General features: G+C 45.5%; 1 protein-coding gene and 1 long non-coding RNA gene across 2 annotated transcripts; one reads left to right on the top strand and one right to left on the bottom strand.

Annotated features, from left to right (window-relative positions):
• The first annotated feature begins 9,696 nt into the window (after positions 1–9,696).
• On the top strand, positions 9,697–17,121 carry LOC127322061 (methylmalonate-semialdehyde dehydrogenase [acylating], mitochondrial). Its single transcript, XM_051351013.2, has 19 exons — positions 9,697–9,853; positions 9,943–10,025; positions 10,151–10,225; positions 10,340–10,501; positions 10,615–10,693; positions 11,132–11,286; positions 11,510–11,573; positions 12,123–12,202; positions 12,519–12,584; positions 13,088–13,138; positions 13,227–13,378; positions 13,469–13,559; positions 14,899–14,979; positions 15,070–15,147; positions 16,000–16,035; positions 16,125–16,168; positions 16,262–16,340; positions 16,635–16,725; positions 16,838–17,121. The coding sequence occupies exons 1-19, from the start codon at positions 9,826–9,828 to the stop codon at positions 16,942–16,944; spliced, it is 1,602 nt and encodes a 533-aa protein (XP_051206973.1). The 5' UTR covers positions 9,697–9,825; the 3' UTR covers positions 16,945–17,121.
• A 1,501-nt stretch (positions 17,122–18,622) lies between these two features.
• On the bottom strand, positions 18,623–19,522 carry LOC127322062 (uncharacterized). The gene is made up of 3 exons (XR_007864496.2): positions 19,306–19,522; positions 19,083–19,180; positions 18,623–18,975 (listed from the first exon to the last, which is right to left on the bottom strand). It is a non-coding gene; the product is annotated as an uncharacterized lncRNA (long non-coding RNA).
• Positions 19,523–24,163: the final 4,641 nt, after the last annotated feature.

The raw sequence follows: 24,163 nt of genomic DNA, 5'->3' as shown, positions 1-24,163 counted from the left end.
TGCAGGTCCGCTGGCTCGCGCATCTCGACGTCGACGCGGATGTAGTCGGGGAGGCCGCCGACGAAGAGATCGGCGCGCTGGCGTGCCGAGACGCCCGGGGCATGGCACGCGAGCGCCTGAAAGCGGTCGGCGAAGTCCTGGACCGTGGTGGTGAAGGCGAGGCGTCCCAGCTCGGCGAGGCGGCTGCCACGGAGGGTCGGCCCAAACCGCTGGAGGCACAGGTCGCGGAAACGCTCCCAAGGCGGCATCCCGCTGCGGTGACCCAGCATACCACTGCATGTTGTAGTATACAAGTCGTTGATATGATCTTTGCGAAGGGACTTCTTCACAATTTGCCATATCCCTCAGAGTGGTACAACAGAAACATTGCAGGTCATAACACTCCATACTTTATTACAAACATTGTCTTAACAAGTTGGTATTCTCACAGGTCCTATGAGAACACCCTAGGATACTACTTAAGTACGATTACAACTCATAACAAATATAAAGAGCTCAACAACTTATTTAGGTAAGTTCTACGTTGCTCGGCTCTATGATGCTAGGGTATGTCACTACTCCTCCACCTCCGTGTCATCTGGTCCGTAGACTATCCCATAGTCTACGCCTTCCACTCCGCCGGTAAGATCAGGTTCTTCGTAGACCAGCTCGTAGCTTCCTTCTGGTGCTCCATCGTTGATAGCCTCCACTTCCGGATCACAGTCTAGCAAGGGTGTCGAAAGAAAGTGAATACAGAGGTACTCAGCAAGTTCTAAAAGAATAAAAGGTGTTTGATGCACTAGCTACGACCATTGATCAGGAAATCGCAGGTCAATGCATATTTTGAAAACATTTCTTCAAAAGGTTGCTTTTATTATGAAAACTATGCCCGTCAGTCTTCACAGGTTGACTAGAACTTCATGGAGTTCCTTTCCTGCCGCGTTCGCAGTTCCCTTCCTGGAACAAGGAGTGACAGCCACAATTTGATACACTCTGCAGAGGTGCATTACTTTTCCCACAAGAGATCTCACCCTTTTTGCCATCCGCAGGGACTTGCCCCCGTTCACACTTCCTTTGGTGTGAGGCCAGGTATAAAGATCCAAGCCCACACCGCCTTCTCCGCGACTGCAAACCCACCCTTTTGTCCACCCGCACACCTCCAGTAGACTTCCCCCGATAATACGGCTTTACTCATGGTGTACTTTGGACAATCCTTCATAGATCGTAGAGCCATCATCACTAATGGATGGGGATTTAAAAGGCTATCCCAACCTACGGCAGTGCCTCCAGCACCTCGCCGGCTCTACCAATCCGTTGGCATGCAGAAGGGAAAAGATACGACTGGCTTCCCCAGAGCCATTATAGATCTCATGGTCAACGCGATTTGTACGGCGCAAGAATCACTGGACGGCATTGGTAATTTAATCCTAGGGTGATATAACCCATTGCAATGGAACCTCCACCATATCAACACATACCATGGTTCCATTGCCAGCCACATAGTCATATTCATAGTTGTAAAGTAACATTTCATTTGCGATGCAGGAATGATAAGTATATAGATTTGCATTAAAGTAGTATAAAATACTCAAGTTGACATGAGCAAGGGTGAACTTGCCTGTGGACTGCGAGATAGTGCAGTTCAATGCAGTTGATGGAACCTGGACCTCGGGTTCTGTAAGAAGCATCATTGTCCGGTAAGGACAATGTTATAAAATCCAAATAATGCAATCATGGATGTATTATTTTATGTTGAATCCCTTTACCCCGTTGAGTTATTACAATTTAGGGTTGTATTTAAGATTTATGTCTTTGACAGTAATTTACAATTGATTTAAAAGTATAAACCATTTTAATTTACACAAAGTACAACAATTCAAAGTAAAACTATTTACTTGGTGATTCCTTTAATCATTCTAAAAATAATTGAAAATTATAGAGTTACCTCTATAGTTTTTGGAAATAAAAGGAATATAGTATTTTTCTTTCTGGGATAAATACCCTTTTTCAAAAGAAATGACTTGGAATAATAGAATTTCATTTTGAAATGTTTGAAAATAAGTGTTTGAACTTATTTGAGATTTTTCCTTGAATTTTAAATACTAGGAAATAATAATTTTTAAATTCCAAGTTATTATTTAAATTCTAAAAATTCATAATTTTGAATTTGTTTCATAAATTCCATTTCATATTTTATTCTTGTTAAGATTTATTTTTCATTCATAAATCCAATTTTTATTGGATTTTTAGAGTTGTTTTTGATTTATTAAAATTTGGTAAAGTTTTGGTCTTTTATTAAATGTAAAAAGACCAAAATACCCCCCTGGACCCATATTGGGCCCAGCCCATTTAACCTAAGCCCATGGGACAGCCCACTAAGGCTTGCCCCAAAGTGGCTCGGTGGCGCCGAAGCGGCCCACCTCGCTCACTCACTCGTCTCTCTCGCTCACTTGCCCTAACCCTAATCTCTCGCGACCCCGTGGCGATGGCGTCGCCGCCATGGCCGCCGCCGTGCTCCGGCCACCTCCTGGCCTCCCTACCTTCGCCACCTACCTGATCTGGACTACCGCGAGACGATCTATCGATCTGTCCGCGTGGTTTCTCCAATCTCTTCCTCTCCTGGCGAATCGCCTCTGTTCTGGATCCACTGGAGAATCGCCTCGGACGATTTGGTGGTCTCCGGCGAACTCTCGTCCTCGCCGTCGACGTACGCGCCCCCTGAGACCGACCTGGTGCGGTGCTGCTTGCAGTACCAGTGCCGTCGTCTCCGTCTTGCCGTCTTCTTTGTGGTGGTGTTCGTGCTCGTCGGTGTAACGCCGGCGCCTACCCGGGTCTTGCAGCTGCTATGGCCGCGCGAGCACTGCCTCGCCATGCCATAGCCTCTGCCACCAGGCGCATGTAAGTGTTCTGCTCCTCCTCCTTCTCTTCTCCATGCCTGTGCTCCTCCCAAGCTACTGTGCCTCTTCTTCCTCCTGTTTTACTGCTCTCTGGTGATCCTGTGATCACACAGAGCCTTGCCATGGCTGCCTAAGTTGCCCGTGCTTCCATTTTTCTACAAGGTATGGCCAATCTACCAATTTCTGGTACTGGCCAGTGCTGCCTTGCTTGCTGTACATGTCAGGTGGTAATTATCTATTGCTCCTAGCATGCTCTGACCTTGCTATGCTATGCTGTGCTTGCTTATGGGCTTGATATACCATGCTGTTCATGCTTATGGGCTTGCTATGCTTACTGGCAAGCTACACTTGCTTGTCTAGGTGTACTGCTATGTATCTGTGACACTTGTGAATGCCAGTGAGGTGTGTGAGGTGCTCTGTGCCTTCTGTGTAAGCCATTGATCCACTGGATCAACCATTCCTTGTTGGCTAGCTTATCTGTGTGGCTTGACTTGATTCAATTGATCCATTTGATCAATTAAATATCAGTGCTTGGTTGCTGATTAATTTTGTGACTAAGTGAAGCATTTTCCTTGCTGATGCTGATGCTCAAGCATCACTATGCTACTGTATATATGTGCTGTTGCTTATCCTAGCTCACTGGACTTGATCCAGTGACTATGATGCAGTGATTTGTGCTGTGTTGCCTTACAATATGCTACTGTCAGTAAATAGCATGGATCTGTGATATATTCATGCTTGAATAAATTGATTTATGATGAACTGCTTATGCAGTGATGATTTAAATTACTTGCCTGTAAATGAATTTGCTGTTTATAAGGATTTAACAAGCAAATGAATCTGAATCCACTCTGGATGATGATGTTCTATAGTTGGCTTTACTTTAAATGGTGCTAAGTGTGATGTGACCTCAGTAGCCTTGCTACTGATTGGTTGCTCACCTATTTGGTGGGATCTTGTGGGCTACTCAACTTTGCTTGCATATTTGGGGATCATACTAACTATGAATGCCAATATGCTTGCCTGTGATGAAATCTAGGGTTTTACTGATGGTTATGTGCCTAGGATTTTCTGTGTAGTCTATACTAGCTGCTATTTATTGCAATACATCTACTGGTGTTATCTGTGCATCAGATCTTGCTTCTGTGCACAAGATCTGTATCTGGATGGTTTCTATTTTGGTGGCTTTTTAGACTAGTAGTGATCCTTGGTGAAAACCAAGTGATGATTCACCCTGTTGAGCATCTGCTCAACCCCATGACTATGTCATGCATGTTTTATGGATTAGATCCATTGGATCTGCTCCAGGAACTTGGTATACCTTGTTCCAGCTCCTAGTATGAGATTTTGTGTTGATGCAGACTTGTGGTTTGTTCACAGCCCTTCACCTCCAGGTCTAGTTGATCTTCTAGGTCACCATGATTTCTGGTGGCTTAAGTGGTTGTGTGGTTTGGTTCTGTTCTTGAGCAAGAACTGGATGAACTGTGTGTTATAGCTTCACCCTTACCTGGTGAATTCCTTATCTGGTCGACTGCTACAATTTCTAGGGTTTGTGTTGCTTTTATATGAGGCCTACTTCTATTCTGGCCATGACACACAGGCCTGGCTTGCTTGGTGACTAACCTGATGCATGGCCTTGCTGTTGCTGCCCAGCACACTTGAGCGGTGTGCTCTCATATGCTGAAACTTGAGCCCCTGGTGGTGCTCAGGTTTGGTCTGCTGCTACCCTTATCTTGTGCTGTCCCTGGTTTTGGACAAGCACAAGTGTCTTTGTGACAGATTTGCACCTTGTCCAAATCTGAATCTTGTGTTATTTGCTAACTGTCCAAACTGAATCTTTGGCTAACACTAACATTCTGGCTAGTGTTGATTCTTTGTTTTGCAGGTTTTGAAGATGGACATGGCCATGAAGAAATACTTCAAGTCATATAGTCTAGGTTTTAGTTTAGGAATAATATTGTAATCTTCATTTTTATTTCTGTTTATTATTCATCCATTCTTGTATCAAGAATATTGTAAAGACAATGTAATTTGTGTTGTGATATCAATAAAGCCCAAGTTTTTTTTTATGAGCTTTTGATTTATTTAATATTTATATTCTGGAATAAACATTGTATTTATGATTCACTTTGAAATTCAAAGTTGTTTGAATTCATAAGTTGTGTTTAAATTATGAATTCCATTTTATATTGTTCAATGCTTATTGTTAAATGTATTAACACTTGTCAAATGAAATCAATTCCCCAAATCAACAAGATACAAAAGAGATCATGTCGAAATTTCCCTAACTCACATTGCCTAATCCTAAGTGCAAAATGAGAGAGAACCTCGATCCCTCTTAGGTTTAGTTGCAATAAAGCGCGAAAATTTCCCCCGTTTTACGATGAAATGCACATCCCATTTCTAAATCTACCCTTCGTTGTTCCTATGTTCTGGGTTATTACACCCGCCCTCGTCCTGCTCGAGGGCGTAGTACCAAGTCTGCGCGGCGCCCCGTAGGTGATAGGAGGCGATCCATGTGCGGTCGGTGCTGAGCGTCCGCTGCCCCGAAAACCGCTTCACACTGGTTCAGCCAGTTCAGGGGTCGGTGGCGCCGTCGTAGGTGGCGAACTCCAGCTTCGTGAAGCGGGGCGGCTGCGGTGCCACGGGCGGGACCTCGGGGGTGTCCGCCTGGCGGCTTGGGTTGACGGACGTGCTTCCGGCGAAGGGCCCCGCAAACCCGCCAGGACCGCCAGGGCGATGGGCGGGCGGCTGGACCGTCGTCCGCGGCGCAAAGATGGGTGTAGACAGGAGCCGCGTCGGTCCACGTGGGAATCGGCGAGGGCGACGGCGGCCACCACGCGGGCCGGCCCGGCGCAGCAGAGGCGGGCGGTGGGCGGCGCGGCGTAGCGGCGGTCGGTGGGCGGCGGCGGAACCGCGGTCGGTGGGGGCGGTGGCGGAACGGCGGACGGTGGGGCGGCGGGTGCTGGCCGGCCCGATCTCCGCGAGCTCGAAGCGGATGGCGCGGAGGCTGTCGGCGAGGTCCGCCAAAGTAGCGGGTAGGAGGTCGAGGCCCGTGGGGACGGCGGCGGCCTGGTCTCCGTTGGCGGCGGCGGCGGCCCCCTGCAGCGCGTGGGCGCCGGTCATGGCGGCGGGAGTGATGTTGGTGGCGGCGGTGGACGTGGCGGCGATGGTGTCGACGGGGGGCTGTTGGAACCCATGAGACCTAGGCAATCTGATACCAAAGTGGTAGAGACTAGGGTTCTACCGGGTTTAGGGCGGAGGTTGTAAGGGTGGAAGTGAGGGCGGAGAGGTTGGGGAGCTCGGCGCCGGCGGCTGGGCGCCGTCGCGGAGGAAGAAGGAGGCGGCTAGGGTTGGTGCAGCGGGGGGGCTAGGGTTCTCCCGTCTCCCTTCAGGAGACGAGACAGTAATGATACTGAATTATTGTCTGATTAATCTTGAAGGGATACAAGTGTTTATATAGGAGGACGGCCTCCTCGAAACCCTAATTTACTTGGGCTAAGCCCCTAATTTACTTGGGCTAAGCCCATAACTAGCCACTAGTGGGCTTCCTACGTGTATAGGTCAGACCGACCATAAGAATACCCTAGGTAGGTGGTGGGAGAATATAAACTTCAGAGGTGAGAGGAGAAGAAGTGGAAGGAAGGAACGCGGCTTCGGCTAATTTTTCTAGGATTTTAGGCTTTAAAGAAGTAGGGAGAGACATATAGAGGCTCATATACTGTTATTTTTCTTATATAAATTGTTTTAAATGCTAATTTGTGTAGGTTGCGCCGATTAATAGCCGACCGATTAAATCAGTTAATCTTCCGAATTCCGATTAATCGCTACTCCCAAGCCAACCGAGCAGTTAACGATTACCGATTTCCTTAACATTGCCTGTCCACAAAGAAATCTTGAGGTGGATAGCTGCGTTCCCTTTTCATGTGTTGCATCCACTGCTCATATTGGTCGATGTATGCATTGACCGTTGTGGTTTGCTTGAGCAACTGCAGCTGATCCATTGGATCAGTAGCTATTATATCAGGGAAACGGTTGATCAGCACTTGAGTGAGTTCTGGCCATGTCATTGACTGCAAATGAATGTCTGAGCTATTGATCCAGGTTTTTGCCTGTCCTTGGATATGTGCTAATCCCCATTTGACTCTGCTGGCCACTGGAATTTCCACTAGATTGAACACATCTTCACACTCAAGTAACCAAGCTCGTGGTGCATCTCCTGTGAAAATCGGTAATTCCACATGGGGTGTACGCAGGTGCAGGTCACTGGTGATGTGTTGCTGTTGGAAACGGTGTGAGGGAAAAGGTTGGTTTTGTGAGTGATTGTGGGTATAAGGCATGGTTTGTTGTATTGGCTGGGTATATGGTGGATGTGGCTGAGTGTTGTGAGTGGGAATTTGTGGGCTGTGGGTGGTGGTGGGGTTCAGTGGTGGTGGCTGATGCTGTGTGGCAGGCATGGGTTGGTAGTATTGATGTTGTGTGGATGGATTGGTGCATTGCCCCTGGTTGTGACGCGAGGACGAACCCGCTCCCATGGACACGATTGGTTCGCTCTCCGTGCTCACGGCTTTCTGACGGGCATCGTGTGTGCTCGGTGGTAGGGGCAACTGCGCCGGAGTGAGTCGGCCCAGGTTGGGTGGGAAAGGTGGTGGATTTGGTGCGGAGGCTGAAGGTGGTGGATTTGATGCTGGTGGCGTGGATTGTGGTGTGGGTATCTCTGGGATGGGAGAAAGGTGCGAGCTTGAGCGTGGAGGAGGTGTCACAAAGGTTGGGGCTTGGCCAGTATCGGGTTGTGGTGTACCTTCGGGCTGCGATAGCCGGTCGATGCTGGTCTGCATCCGCTCCATCAGCGCCACCATGTTCTCCATCTGGTTGGTGAGCAGGTTGATGGAGGCCGTGGATTCTGCCTGGTAGTTGCGGAGGCGCCTCCCCACAGATCGCGCGTCCCGCTCCTGACGTTGCTGTGCTCGGAGCGCGGCGAGCTCCGCGTCCGTTGTCAACGCCGATCCAAGGATTGGAGCATCGTCGTTGCTTCGATCCCGTGACGAATTTCGAGATCGGGATGAGTTCCTGGATCTGGGCCTGCCTGCCATGATACTGAAGGAAAGTGGGTGGGAGGGTGGTAGAATTTGGGAGGGAGGGAGGGCTTCGCCGTTGCTAGCATGAGGTCCAAGAGCCGATTGCTCTGATACCACCTTGTCAGGAGACGGTTACTCGCTGACCGGGATTTAGGCGAGAGGTAGGAGAAGGGCTCTCCGGCGGCGCTCGTCAATAGGAAGAGGAGGACGATAAACAGGAATATAGGGTTTCATATTGCATAGCGTGCCTCCCTTCCACCCACCCCTGCCCTTTATATACCAGGACAGGGTCACGCTTAGTTTGGTAAATGTGATTACAGACTTGCTAATGATGATTAAGGCGGGAAAACGCAAACTTAATTAAACACGATCGCCGTGGACCGTTGGATCTTGTCGGAACCTCTCTGAGCCCTTCGTTAATTGAAGAAGTGTTCCTTCGTCATGTCACTGTCCTAACACAGGTGTATCCCCTCCAATCCATTAAGCTCCACGTGTCGGAGCTACACGGTCTGGTCAAGCTCGGTCAGCACGGCGGATCGGCAAACTGGATGGAGCTGCTGCCTCGAGAGTGGTGCGCAGATGAGAAGCGCCATGTCGCGTCTGGGCGAAGGCGGTGACTGGTAGCGACAGTTGAGGAAGGAGGGGGGTCAAGGCGAAGGCGGCGACTGGCACCGCCGCCAACATGAAGAAGATCGAGTTTCTTTAGGCTGCAGGGAGGCGTGATGGTTTTTTTTAGCGTTACTGACACCTTTTATTACTCAATAGACATTGGTACAATGGAGGTATCAGGTGAGCCACAAATGGCGCCCACGATCTAAATAACGAAAAGACTTAGCTAAATTGTGAGCTTTTCATGAACAAAACTTACTGCATAAAACATTGTTCTTCTTCTAGCTATCTCACGGAGAACACAGAGATACCTTCCTTTGCTTGAGTCTTGTATAGCATTGATAACCTCAAGACAATCTGATCCAACATAAGCCCGTTGGACATGCAGATCAGCTTCTAGTGCGAGCCTCTCCCGGCATGCAGTGGCTTCCAAGATAGACGAATCCGATATACCTGGAACTGATAGGGCTAAAGCTCCCATGAAAACCCCGCGATCATCATGGCAAATTGCTGCAACCACTAGGGAGACGTGATGGTGTGCGTGCTCCTGACGAGTTTGGGCCAGGCCCATTTAGGAGCGTACATCAACAAAGTGTGCTCGGTTAGAAAATAGAACAAATTATCCAAAAAAAGGAACAAATTCATCTTTTTAGGTAGTAGAAATAATTGAAGGTAAGCTTGGAAAGTAATCTTTTCACATAGCCCTCCTTAATTATAGCGCTGGAATTTTCAACGTCCTCTTAAATTCTGTGATTGTAGCAATCCTTTGATAGAACATAATATATATTTCCTTAAATGTTGCATTCTGGAATTTTTGGCCGTGGATCTTTCGTCGGACGGTCTGGATGCTCTGAATGTTACACTTTTGTTGTTTGTTTTCGGTTCGTCCTAAGCATCTGCATTTATCTTTTGAAAAAGTTCCAAATGGGATTGATATAAACAATTAAACATTCATCAACTACTATGGAATGCAATCTTTGTATTGAAAAAAAAAACGAGAAACTACTCTAATCCATCCACCAACCAAACACGCAATTGGGCTGCTAGCCACGTCAGCCCGCACCAGATTCCGCAGTCCGATAGACACGGGCTCATCCAGTCATCCTCGTCATCTTCCGTCTCTGCAGCTGGGGTCCACCCAGCCACAATGCCAACACTGCACGATACTCCTGCTACAAATAAGAGTCCACTCGCCGCCACTCCACTGCCCCAATCCAAAATCCAACCACCGCGTCGCCGCCAGCTCCGGCCGATCAACCCCGATGCTCCGCGCCGTCCTCTCCCGCTCAGGTAAACCTCCCTCCCCGTGCTCCCCCCCCACTCCCGTGCTCGCGGCCGCAAATCCCTGATCACCCTGCTTTCTCCGCCTCCCCGTGCAGCCTCCGGCCTCCGCCGGTCGCCGATGGCCGCCCCGCTCTCCACCGCCGCCGCCGGCTGGCTCTCCGAGGCCGCCTCCTCGCCGGTACGTACACGCCTGTCCCTGTTCCCTTCCGAGCCCCACGTACCCATTCCGATCCGTCTACGCGCCTGTGATTGCTCGCGGTTTCCTTTTGCGTACGGCTCACCGGTCATTCCGCTCCCTCGCAGCCTAGGGTTCGCCTCCTCATCGGCGGCGAGTTCGTCGAGTCGCGGGCCACCGAGTATGTCGATGTCACCAACCCCGTAAGCCCGCTCTCCCGGCCCGTCAGTTGATTTCGAGTTGTACACTTGGTCCATTTGGAGCGTGTAATAAATGTAATATACGGAGTATCTGGATGTTACCGTGCCATTTCACAGGCAACGCAGGATGTGGTGTCTCGGATCCCGCTCACTACCGCTGACGAGTTCAAGGCTGCCGTGGACGCTGCTAGGACTGCCTTCCCTGGGTGGCGGAACACTCCGGTGACCACGCGTCAGCGCATCATGTTCAAATACCAGGAGCTCATCCGGGCCAATATGGTAACACACAACTACTAATATTAATAAGTTGACTTTCCTTCTGCTGGATAATTTTACAGTTCCTTACTCATGTGTGATCGCTTAACTGTCTGCTTCAATGGTGGTGATATCAGGATAAGCTGGCAGAGAACATTACAACTGAGCAGGGGAAGACACTAAAAGATGCTTGGGGCGATGTATTCCGTGGGCTAGGTTGGTTTTCATGACCTTACACCTGTTCTTGCTGTTTGGTTACGTAGTGACTGTCTTGGCATTTCTATCTTGTCATTTGTTGATCCGCGAGTTATTGACATGTGTTATGAATCTACTGCTCTCATATTTTCCGCACAGTAGGTAAGATTATATGTTATTTGGAAGATCTACAAAACAGTAAACCATGTGCTTGGAAATATCAGGTTATCCTTAAGTGTGCAGTATATGACATGGTTTGTTTTTCTCCACATACTCCAGATCACACAACATGTCAATGCTACTAGCATTTTTTCTGCTGTATCCCAAAAGCAGCTACCCCTTAATAGTTCATAGACTTGTTTGTGAAAATGACCTATTCTGCAAGAGATTTCTTGCTAATATGGACTACTACCTGACACCCTGGCTGTGAGGATTTGATTTCAAACTCTGATATTGCAGAGGTGGTGGAGCATGCTTGTGGAATGGGGTCACTGCAAATGGGTGAATATGTATCTAATGTTTCTCATGGGATTGACACCTTCAGTATAAGGGAGCCACTTGGTGTATGTGCAGGGATATGCCCCTTCAATTTCCCTGCTATGATTCCTCTATGGGTATGTCTGCCGTAACTGTTTGTTGAACATCAACTATTGCTCTTATTATTAGCAATCTTGCGATCAGTATCAATTCTACTATTCATACACCTTAATTTAGCTTGCAGGGAACATGTAGTCCTGTACTATTTCCATGGCCTTATTTTTGTCAGTTGTCAACTCCTCTTCTTCCCCATGCTGCAAATATTGATCATTTAGGTTGTTTTTTGTTCCTTGGCTGCAGATGTTCCCCATAGCTGTCACTTGTGGCAACACTTTTGTTCTAAAGCCATCAGAAAAGGATCCAGGTATTTCTCTTTATCAGCATATTGTTGCCCACTTTATTAACTACATGTGTTATTGGTATACAAACTAAAACTGAAAAAATGTATGTTTGCGTGCTTAGGAACGCTGCAGATTAATAGCTTATCTGTGCTTACCTCCATGACTACTGTGTCGAATGTATCTTTTGTTGTATAAGGGATGTCAGGTTTATTGATATTTGGTGCATATTTATCTTAGACAACTCAAACATTTGCACCAGTGTTACCATAGCACTAGGAAATCCCCCCCCCCCCCCCCCTCTATATCATTAGAAGTGGTAGCAAGGGAAAATGCTCACCATCCCATTAGGAGGGTTACAAGGTAGATGTTACTGATTGCATTACACGCTTCCTAGACATGGAAATACCATTGAAGTATACCATGAATCTAATACATTCATACTATGTAAATTAGGATCATGGTAAGTGACACAAGTCCTTCAAAATGCTTTAACTTTAGGCCTTTAGGGTACTTTGACAAAAAGAAGCCACATGATCAATGCGGGAATTTGATGGTAAATTGTTAATCTTCAGGGGCTGCTATGATGCTTGCGGAGCTAGCAATGGAGGCTGGTTTACCAAAGGGGGTGTTGAACATTGTTCATGGTACTCATGTATGGTACCCTTAGATACTTTTCTTCTTTAATCTAAATTTTAAGCTGGTCACTAAGTTATGCTGTTATATCACGTACTTTTTTTGTGCAACGATGCACAACTATAGTTTTTCACTCCTTAGAACACTGACAGAGCAGCACATGTCGTGGCTTAACTATAATCTGCCTTGCTTGCTCAGTAGCATTATGTGCTCATAATAGATATAAGAATCTATCATGCTTTTTTTTTTCTAAAAAGAACACTTATGCATCTATTGTGCTGGTGTCCTGAGCATTGTTAAGTTGCTTGTGTTCTGATTCTGGTTTACCTTATCAGGATGTTGTCAACAACATATGTGATGATGAGGCTATTAAGGCAGTATCTTTTGTTGGTTCAAATACAGTAAGTGGATCCTATGATTCCCCTGTTTCTTGATTTGCTGTACTTACTTTTGCATCGCCCATCTGACAGTATTCTGCTCCGTTTTTCCTACCAACATACGCATTTTCTGCTTTTTGATCATTGACCAGCCTTTGTTATAAAAATGAGGATTCCATGCATACTTGATCCCATCTACACTTGGAAGATCTTTTTAATCTTGTGTGTATTATGATGCTTCAAAACCTAAGGAATTTTTGATCTACCAACATGTCATAAGAGTTATTTGTCCAGACACAAGTGTTCTTGGTGTTGATGTATCCCTTTTAATGGGATGAGAATGTGTTCTCATGTATTACACATGTGCAGTATAAGTTCTGTTTGTATTATTAACATTATATTTATTAGCACATACGTCGTTTCATTTGATTCTGCTATTGAAATATCTGTGCTCAGAGCTAGTCAACAGTCATTTGCTTCTGAGAAGAATGATATTTTGTGATTTCTCTCTCTCCCTCCCATCTCAGGCAGGTATGCATATATATTCTAGAGCATCTGCAAAAGGGAAGCGTGTTCAGGTGAGTTTGCATCTATCGGTAATTTTTTTTTCTGCATTTTACGTTGTAAGTAGTATAATCGAAAATAACTGTTACTGTTTCTTTTTAGTGTAACATGGGTGCCAAGAATCATGCTATCATCCTTCCTGACGCTGATCGAGATGCCACACTGAATGCCCTTATTGCTGCTGGTTTCGGTGCAGCCGGGCAAAGGTGTATGGCGTTGAGCACTGCTGTTTTTGTTGGTGGTTCAGAAGCATGGTAGAGTTTTATCCAAGCAAATTTATTTAAGCTAAAAAGCCTTTTGTCAGATTTTGTGTTTGCATAGCTAACCTTGTTTTGTTGTTGTAGGGAGGATGAACTAGTCAAGCGTGCAAACAGCCTTGTAGTTAATTCAGGAGCGGCTAACGATGCAGACCTTGGTCCCGTGATCAGCAGACAGGTTTGCTTTCAGACACATTTTTGTGTATGCTCATTTTATCACATTTACCATTTTTTGCTACATACTGGAAATAACATCTGGAACCGTACGCAAAATTCTGCAATAACTGCTTTACCAAATTTTGATGTTCAAATATTTACTAGTGTAAAGAAAAGAAATGTCAACTTTTGCGTGCTTCAAATATTCATTGAACTCCTGCAGGATCTTCATTTCTTTTATGCAGAAGATGTTCAACAGTTAAGAAGTTTAGATCTCCAAAGAGACTGGTTGATTTAGCATTTTAAAATAGACTGGTTGATTTTTATACAGTAGCTACTTAACCATGAAAATTTTCCGAGAAATTTTACGGTACACTGTAGTACTGTACTCCCTTCAGATAGATTGGAGTACAATTTATATCCGACCTTAAGGATATTTAGGTTGTTAGAGTTGGGAATATTCTTCTTCTCATGAACAAGAAAAGGAATCTTGCTGCAGAGGCAGGAGGGTGGAGTGGATGGAGAGGAGTAAAATGCAAAGAGGAGGAGTGAACCCCTCATGGTCAGTTTATTCCCGGCCACTTGCGCATCCCACAGCCATTGGCGCCACCTATGTTACTTTGGCCGCTCTGGACCTGCTGTAGGGTTCTTTGCACTTGGCCTGGAGCCATTGCCTGTAGGAGGCCACACAAGGAACTCTATGGTGTCACCCTTGGTTAGCTGTGTTGGACCTATTGGCGAGGCATTAGATTGATTTTTAATTTTGAATCACATACTGATAGTCTAAGAGGATAAATAAAGGGAGCAAAGAAATCAGCCAATAATACTTGGTGCTAGTACTCTAATACCATTGTTGGAGTACATGGAAATCTCAAACGATCAGGTTAGATGTACTGCGTGCTCTATATTAACCTAAGGGCATCGTAAATTTTATTCAAGCGAATTAACCATGAAAACCTTAGTGTCTAATCTTCATATGACCAGAGTACGAAATAGGATCCAATTGAAAGTTCTACACCTGCTTTTAGCAGTGATGAACTGTTGAGATATGGTATAGCCTATAATCTTATATGGAACCGTATTAGCTCCTGATGGTTTTCTGTCTCATTAGAATGAATTTATCATTCATATAACCGTTCCAATCTCTCTTTCAGTCTTTCTCCCTCCCTAGTTGCCACTGTATTACTTTGATTAATTGATTGTTTTCTTCTGGGTCTAAGCCACTAAGGCTGCATTGTTGAGCTCTAAAAATAAAATATCACGATTAGTAGTTTGGTACTTACACGCATTTTTCTTTTTGGTGGCTTAGAGCCCTTTGGTTTCTTGGTGAATCTGGTGCTCTAACAGTTTGCTATCGACAGGCCAAGGAACGAATCTGCAAGTTAGTCCAAAGTGGCATTGACACTGGTGCTCGTATTGTGCTTGATGGGAGAGAGATCGTGGTAATTTGTCAGAATTGATTTGCTTAAGTGCCTGCGTGCAATTCTACTGGGTTTTGGTATCACAGAGCCTAATAGCTCTATACTGTGCAGGTCCCTCACTTTGAGGATGGTAACTTTGTTGGTCCAACCGTCTTGGCTGATGTTAAAAGTGACATGGACTGTTACAAGGTATTTGTTGAGAATGTGTTCCTAAATACTTGCCACAGGTTCAATGAACGTAGACACATTTTAGCCTATATTTGGCATGTATTTGCGACAAGTAATTAGGGCCGGTGGGAGTACCATATTTGACTTTGCATATATATTATTAGTATTAATTTGCTAAAGAGTGATTAAGAGCAGGGTTGGCATTGTTCGTAGGGTCAGGCTCTCTGTATCATGTACAAACTAAAACATGGATTGCATTATCAACATATTGGTTTCACACTGATGTACAGACTTCTACGTTCTGTCATGACATAACTTGTACTGAATTAGTATGAAGTACCCATTATCTCTGTCGGGGCCTCTCCTAAAGTTTTATCTTTCAAAAAACATCCAGGGTGTTCAGTACCACCCAAACAGGTCTGTGGCAAATCATCTACTTTCCTTATAAACTTACCTCTGAATCCAAGTGTTTCGGACAATGTCCATTCAAAGGTTATCGTTCCTCTTAATTAGACCATACGAGCCATGGTATCTTCATAGCAGAGTAGTGGTGTCTTATTTGCATGTCCCTTAATACATTTGGACTGACTGATTGCTGTTGGCCTGTTGCATGCTTTCTGAATTTATGACATATTTTTGGTGAAGATTTAGTATTTGCTAGAAAAGATTATACAGGTTGAACATCAAATATTTACTGCTCTATACCAGCTTATTAAATAAAAATACTCAAATACTTATAAGCACCATGAGTGTCAATGTAGATGGCGGCATCTTTTTTTTTTCAGTCAAGGAGACCTCCAGAATAGAGTTAATTTTTTTTTCGCATGCACGTTATATTTGACTGAATCTTGCATTATGCTGAATTTGAAACAGGAGGAAATTTTTGGTCCAGTTCTTCTCTTGATGAAGGTACGCCAAAAACTATTTCTAATACTTTCTGTGAGACTGCGGTCGATTTTTTTCCTGCTGATTGTGTTCTCAATTATTCTCAATTACAGGCAGAAAGCTTAGATGATGCCATACAAATTGTGAACAGAAACAAGTAATTTTATCTCCTGTGAACTTAGTCCCGAGCAGAGCATACAATACAATTCAATGATTTATAAATCATCCTCCATTTCTGTGTGCATCTCAGGTACGGCAATGGGGCTTCCATATTTACCACATCTGGTGTCTCTGCAAGAAAATTCCAATCGGACATTGAAGCTGGCCAGGTAGATCTCTCTGTTCACGCTATAAACTGAAATTGGAATAATCTAAGGTGGTTGCTAATTCGAATTGAAAGACATAAATTGGTAGAGGTACACACTGAGATATAACTGAGAGCGTGACAGAAACTGCAGGAATTGTTAACAGAAACAAGTAATTTTATCTCCTGTGAACAGAAACTTAATTCTGAAATCAACAGAAACTGCAGGAATTGTTATGCTTATCTTCTGCATGGTATATGAATTAATTCCACAACATGTATTATTCCCAACATACGGTTTTGTGTTTTGTCTTTGCAGGTGGGCATCAATGTACCTATTCCAGTACCCCTGCCATTCTTCTCCTTCACTGGCAGCAAAGCCTCCTTCGCAGGAGACTTGAATTTCTATGGTATGGCGCCCCACTCTGATATCAATCTCACTTGCTCCCCCCCCCTGAAACAGTCACGACGAACTAGAGTAGTCGCATCTGACAATAACTGATGGTATACATGGAATTGCAGGCAAGGCTGGCGTGCAGTTCTTCACTCAGATTAAGACAATCACACAGCAGTGGAAAGAGTCGTCTCCACAGCGCGTTTCCCTCTCCATGCCCACCTCGCAGAAGTGAGGTGACTAGAACTAACTCTCAAATATTCGCCCCTGGAAATAGACCCAAGCATTGGTGTGAAATTTGAGCTTCAAATGTCGCCTCTAGACTCTAGTCTGTAGATCGACTACCATGTGTAAACTTTGGAATAAAAACTTAATAAAGTCGTTGTGCTGCTGTGCCGGGCTGTTGTCTCTTTGTCAGAAGTGTTGAGTGTTATGAAATTGAGAATGGACCGTTTCTTCCATTTATCATGAGTTGGATAGTTATACAACAGTTGGTAAGTCTCCCCGTAAACTTTGCGAATGTCAAACTTGTCTCATACCAATTTAGCGAATACATTTTGGAATGTAGATGTTGGGTTCGAATCTAGCCTAACCCAACTTGCTTGGAACAGATTGTTCTGCTACATTGTCACCTGATTTAGTTCGTGAAATATTAGGGCATGTACAATGGTTGATAAGGCTGTCATATCTTAGATATTACATGCAATGGGAAGACAAAAATGCATGTTGTAGTATAATGGATTATCTTTTAACGTTATCATGTACTCCCTCCGTCTCAGTTTACTAGTCTTCTTCGTATCCCTAGGTGCCAATTTGACCTATATAATTTAAATTATATAATACAAATTGTGTTATATTTTAAAATTTTAAAATTGTGTTATATTTTAAAATTTTAAATTATTTTAGTATAGGGCCCGCGGCTGGAAGCTGCCTAGCTCCTATTTTCGTTCTATTAGTACTCCACCGTGACCTTATTTATAACACCTGCAAATGTAGCTGATACATGGAACTGTTAGATTGACCACAAGACCACAACCGTGTTGCATATAATTATTTTCGTTACTTATATTGTGAGATGCAATTTTGTTTTCATTATGGCAGCAAGGTTGTAAAATTGTAACTATAACTCAGATATTGCACAACTCCTTGTTTCAGTTGGCATGAAAGACAAGCTGCTTTAGAACGGATAGTCTCCAGCGTCACATGTCTGATCCTACATACATAATCATCGGCAGGAGCTTGGAATATTCCACAAAATGCTGATACAAAAGCGGGGGAAAAAAGTTCCCGGGTGTACTGAGACGCAAACTGATACAGCCAAGCATGCATGACATAGAACCAAAGCCTAATATTATGAAAACTTCCACTTTTTATTGGTCTAATCTGAAGTGCTACTAATAAAAATGACTCATTGACAATCTGATGTTCTATACATCTCTTCTTGCTACGCATCTTGTTTTCAGATTTACTCCAATGATTAGCGCTATTCACATGTAGTCCGTTTTAGATTGTAAGATATGTAAGTGAAGATCTCTTTACACGACACTGCTATTATTATTGTGAAGTAGTACGATGTTTCGTCCTGGTGCTTACTAGTTGACTATGAGGATATTTCGATTAGTATGTGGATCGAATCTCATGTTTTTTAAGACCAAAATTAACTAGGAAATGTTTTAGCAAGAGCGAGTGCTAGAACATGAATATCTACCTCTCACTTGCCATGATGCACATTTTAGATTCTTTCCACCCATCAAAGTAATAAAACGACATCAAAAGTGTGTGTCAACGGAAGGTTGCGAGCACGAAAGCTCGAACCTGGGTGGGCGAGGACGCAACGACACACCCTCTAATAGAGTATGAGAATTGACGTAATATGATGTAGTATATGTTATTGAGCCTTTAGGACGAGCATACACAGTGGTAGAAGAGATCAACTTTTAATACAAGACAAGTTCGGAACATATGTAATATGTTGTCCCTATTCTATCTTTTCACAACTGAATATATACCACACTCTAACACTTACCGTCCACCTATATCCACTGTATCAAAGTAGTATCAAGTCAGGTAATGATCATAAGTGATAAACCACTACCTGTGTTCCTTATAATCTACCTATTTATCCTTATAATCTACCTATTTATCCATAAATCCTTGTCAAACATGGAGAAATGCCAACATATCCTTATTTAGCATCCCGACACTTGTTAAGCAATTCGAAGTAGACTTGGCAGTTGAAGCTTTCCATGTCACCGCTGTTCGTGCACTGCAAATACAACAGATGCAAAAGATAGGCAATTAAAATCGAGTAGTAATTAGGACAGAAGTAGGCTAGAGAAGATCCAAACCATCTACTAGTAGATAGATACTCACAGCCATAAGGGCCTTGAAGAGCCGCTCACGGCACTCGTCCGCCTCCTGGCTCGTCATGGTTTCTGCTTGGGGTCCCTTCTCTTCTTTCCTTTCTCTTTCTAAAAGAAACATGCCAAGCAAACAGTACACATCCATGTTTTTTTCCCCCGAAAAGGAGGCGAAGCCTCGAGACAAACTGAAGTGCGTACTCTCTCTTGTTATCGGGAAAGCAAGCAATACGTACCCAGGCTAGAGTTATCGAGCCCCATCATCACAATAATCGCCGCGAAATTCACGGCACCAGCGCTCGAAATCTCGCTGCAAGGAGGGGCACACTTTTTGTTAGCCTTGTTCTCGAAATCTCGATCGATGACTGCACGTAAGTGGCGATGGTTCTACTTGTTGCTGGAGAAGTGTCTTTGTCGAGTTGGCTGATATTTGTAGCGCTAGTTGGACGACGGTAATCCGGAGGAGTATTGGATTCTGTTTTCCCCGGCGTCGAGTTGGAGACCACGGAAGCTACTAAGAGCATCTCCACTCGTTTGCCCCCCACGCCGAAATTCGGGGAAATTTACGTCCGAATTGGACGTAAATTTGGCATGGGGAGAAGTACTTTCTCAGCCGCGATCTCAGGCGAAGACGGCGATCTAAATTTGAAAAAGGAAACTTGACAAACAACGGCATAAAACGGTCGAATTTAGACAAAATTTAATGATATTTACTATATAGAGGGCGAAGTTCATACATAGAGACCGAATTCGACTATATTTCGAATTCGGCTAGGGGAATACAACTGTAAATATAAAAACACGGCGCTCTACATGCCGAAATGGCGGTAGAACACCGTGTAGTCACCGCCATCGTCGTCGGAGCCGTCGTCGTCGAACTGCGGCGGCGCCGAAGCCGCCTGGCTGCTGCCTTGGCTGGCGTCTCCCCACCGGCCACTGGTGCGAGGCGGGGATGGCGATGGCTTGTATAGGTCATCGTCGGAGGCCTCGAGGTCGACGACGGGGACGACGGCGCCGGATGGAGGAGTCGCAGGCCATCGGTAGCGAGCAACGTCCTGGAGGAGCCTCGCCTGCCGCTCCGCCTCCTCCTTCTCCCACTGCTCCCTCGACCAGGCGCAGGCCTGGTCGAGCGGCATGGCGTTCTCGGCGGGGACACGGTCCTGGAGGGACCTCGCGATGACGGCCTCGAGGATGGCCACGTCCTCGGCGTCCTCCTCCAACTTCACCTTCGCCGGTTTTCGCTTCCGTTCGCCGGAGGTGTCATGTTTGCGCTTGGGACGGCGCCGTCCTTGTGCCGTCGATGGCTCGCGGATGACGATGCCGCCGCCGCCGCGCGTGCGGTGGCTCAGCGGGGAATCCGGCTCCTTTTTCACCGGCGCCAAGGATGGCGCCGACCTGGAGATCGACCTCGCCGCCGAACCGGACGACGAGGAACTGGCAGCCATGCACCGTGGCTGCCAGCTGTTTCCCAGTTGGCGGCTGGTCGATGCCCTCGATGGAGGGGGCATCGTGAGCCTCAGCGAGTTGCCGCCCTCGATGTGCTCGAGGACGTTTTGGAGCGTCCTAGTCGGGGCGCTCCACCAACGCCGGCGACCCACGGCGTTGTTGCGCGGAGGCGGAGGTGGCGGGCCGTCGTAGGACGCTAGTTCGCGCTCCCACCGCCGGAGAAAGAAAGAGTTCCACCGAGTGTAGTTCTCGGGGTGGTGGCGCGGGTCGGCGCGTTCTTCCTCCGTCATCGCCATCCACGCCTCCTCGATGGCGACGTCGAGGGCGTGGCCCTGGGGCGGCGGAGGGATTGGCACGCCACCAGCGCTTAGCCGCCACCCGCCGCCGGGGGGCCTCGTGTCCGGCGGGCAGGGGTACCCCGCCTGGTGGAGGAGGTGCCCCTCCCACGCGTGGATAGATCGGCGGGGGAACCCGTTGTTGGCTGCGCCGTCGTCGTCGTAGAACGCCATCGGTGGAGGTGGAGGGTGAGTGGAGGGAGAATGGAGGAAGAGTGGAGCAGGGACGTCACGGCGAGCGGAGCGGCTTATATAGGCGCGGCGGGCGCCGGCGATTAATGCCGCGTGGAAGACGATGCGTGCGCGGAAGACGATGCGTGCGCGGAAGACGATGCGTGCGCGGAAGACGATGCGACGACATTAACTCGCCGCGTGGAAGCTACGCGGCCGGCGAATGCTGAACGGCGGCAGGCTTTTACTGTAGGAGAACGTTGCATAGAAAACAAAAATTTTCCTACCGCGAGAACGCAATCCAAGCCAAGATGCAATCTAGAAGATGGGAGCAACGAGGGGGTATCGAGTCTCACCCTTGAAGAGATTCCAAAGCCTACAAGATGAGGCTCTTGTTGCTGCGGTAGACGTTCACTTGCCGCTTGCAAAAGCGCGTAGAAGATCTTGATCACGATCGCTTCCGGCGCCACGAACGGGCAGCACCTCCGTACTCGGTCACACGTTCGGTTGTTGATGAAGATGACGTCCACCTCCCGTTCCAGCGGGCAGCGGAAGTAGTAGCTCCTCTTGAATCCGACAGCACGACGGCGTGGTGTCGATGGCGGTGGAGAACTCCGGCGGAGCTTCGCTAAAGCTACGCGGGAGATATGGAGGAGAGGGGGGCGGCTAGGGTTTGGGAGGGGGTGGCCGGCCACTTCAATGGGGCGGCCAGCTTGTGGTCTTTTGGGGTGGCCGGCCCCCTCCCTTGGCCCCTCATTATATAGGTGGAACCCCAAGTGTTGGTCTCCAAGTCTTCGAATAAGACCCGAAACCAAAACCTTCCATATGAAAAGGAAACCTACCTAGGGTGGGAATCCCACTTGGGGTGGGATTCCCCCCTTCCATATGGGGGGGTGGCCGGCCCCCTAAGGGGGAGTCCACTTGGGACTCCTCCCCCACTAGGGTTGGCCGGCCATGGAGGTGGAGTCCCACTGGGACTCCACCTTCCTTGGTGGTTTCTTCCGGACTTTTCTAGAACCTTCTAGAACCTTCCATAGAACCTTCCGCATCATTTTAATTCACATAAAATGACATCCTATATATGAATCTTATTCTCCGGACCATTCCGGAACTCCTCGTGATGTCCGGGATCTCATCCGGGACTCCGAACAAATATTCGAACTCCATTCCATATTCAAGTTCTACCATTTCAACATCCAACTTTAAGTGTGTCACCCTACGGTTCGTGAACTATGCGGACATGGTTGAGTACTCACTCCGACCAATAACCAATAGCGGGATCTGGAGATCCATAATGGCTCCCACATATTCAACGATGACTTCAGTGATCGAATGAACCATTCACATACGATACCAATTCCCTTTGTCACGCGATATTTTACTTGTCCGAGATTTGATCATCGGTATCACTCTATACCTTGTTCAACCTCGTCTCCTGACAAATACTCTTTACTCGTACCATGGTATGTGGTCTCTTATGAACTTATTCATATGCTTGCAAGACATTAGACGGCATTCCACCGAGAGGGCCCAGAGTATATCTATCCGTCATCGGGATGGACAAATCCCACTGTTGATCCATATGCCTCAACTCATACTTTCCGGATACTTAATCCCACCTTTATAACCACTCATTTACGCAGTGGCGTTTGGTGTAATCAAAGTACCTTTCCGGTATAAGTGATTTACATGATCTCATGGTCATAAGGACTAGGTAACTATGTATCGAAAGCTTATAGCAAATAACTCAATGACGTGATCTTATGCTATGCTTAATTGGGTGTGTCCATTACATCATTCATATAATGATATAACCTTGTTATTAATAACATCCAATGTTCATGATTATGAAACTAATCATCCATTAATCAACAAGCTAGTTAAGAGGCATACTAGGGACTCTTTGTTGTCTACATATCACACATGTACTAATGTTTCGGTTAATACAATTATAGCATGATATATAAACATTTATCATAAACATAAAGATATATAATAACCACTTTTATTATTGCCTCTTGGGCATATCTCCTTCAGTCTCCCACTTGCACTAGAGTCAATAATCTAGTTTACATTTGTAAAGATATAACACCTTGGCCTTCCGGTGCTTTATCATGTTTTGCTCACGGGAGAGGTTTTAGTCAACGGATTTGACATGCTCAAAACCGTATGTATTTTGTAATTCATTTGTGTCTCAACGCATCACTCATTTCCAAATGAGTCGGCATTAAATATGTTTGGTCTTCTGGTGGAACCTTAATTCCGTGGTCTGAAATATGTCACTAATATTGTCACACACAATATAGCTTCAAAGTTCTGACTCTGTCGGAACTACACCAAGTTCTCAAAGAACCTCTTGATTTTAACATCCTTTGTCATTGTCAAAACAATGACATCCTCTGCCTTCTTTTGTAGAATCCGTCACAATCTTTAGAACTCTTCTAAATCTAGCATAGACAACTTCTATTTTATTGTGCTACCTTTTAAACAACACTTAGCCTAATTGAGATTTGAAATTCATTTTTATATGTGACAAAACAAATATCGATGCAACACCTTACATCGATTTGTTTGTCATTTCTTCATACAAAACTATATATATATATATCCTTGATTCTTCTTAAGTACTCAACAATATTCTTACTGTTTTTCAATGATCATCACATGAATCATTCTGGTACATGCTCATAACATTTTTTAAAAGCACATGACATCTGATTGTGTACATATTATTTGTGATCTATAATCACTCATGTGTTTTTACTCATTGAGTATCAGATACACTCAAGTCTTGTTAAAACTTCACATGACAAGAACATTTTCTTCTATATTGAACTATTTCAATATCCATTCTATGTACTTTGACTTAAACTTATTTTGTATTTCAATCTATCTTCATAGATCTTGACACTAGATTTGTTTCAGTCCATATTTTTTCATTGAAGTTAATTTCTCAATGAAACCTTTTTAATCAAGTATATAATTACATCATTTATAACCAACTATATGTCATCTACATAAAGTATTATAAATATGTCTTAGCGCTCCCACTTAATTTCTTGCAAATGCAAGCCTCTTCATCGTCTCTGATGAAATCAAAAACTCTTTGACTATTTCATCTGGTGAAGATTCCAACTCCGTG

This window comes from Lolium perenne, chromosome 2 (assembly GCF_019359855.2).
Source record: "Lolium perenne isolate Kyuss_39 chromosome 2, Kyuss_2.0, whole genome shotgun sequence".
Lineage (NCBI taxonomy): Eukaryota > Viridiplantae > Streptophyta > Magnoliopsida > Poales > Poaceae > Lolium > Lolium perenne.
This window is presented reverse-complemented; position numbering and strand designations above follow the sequence as displayed.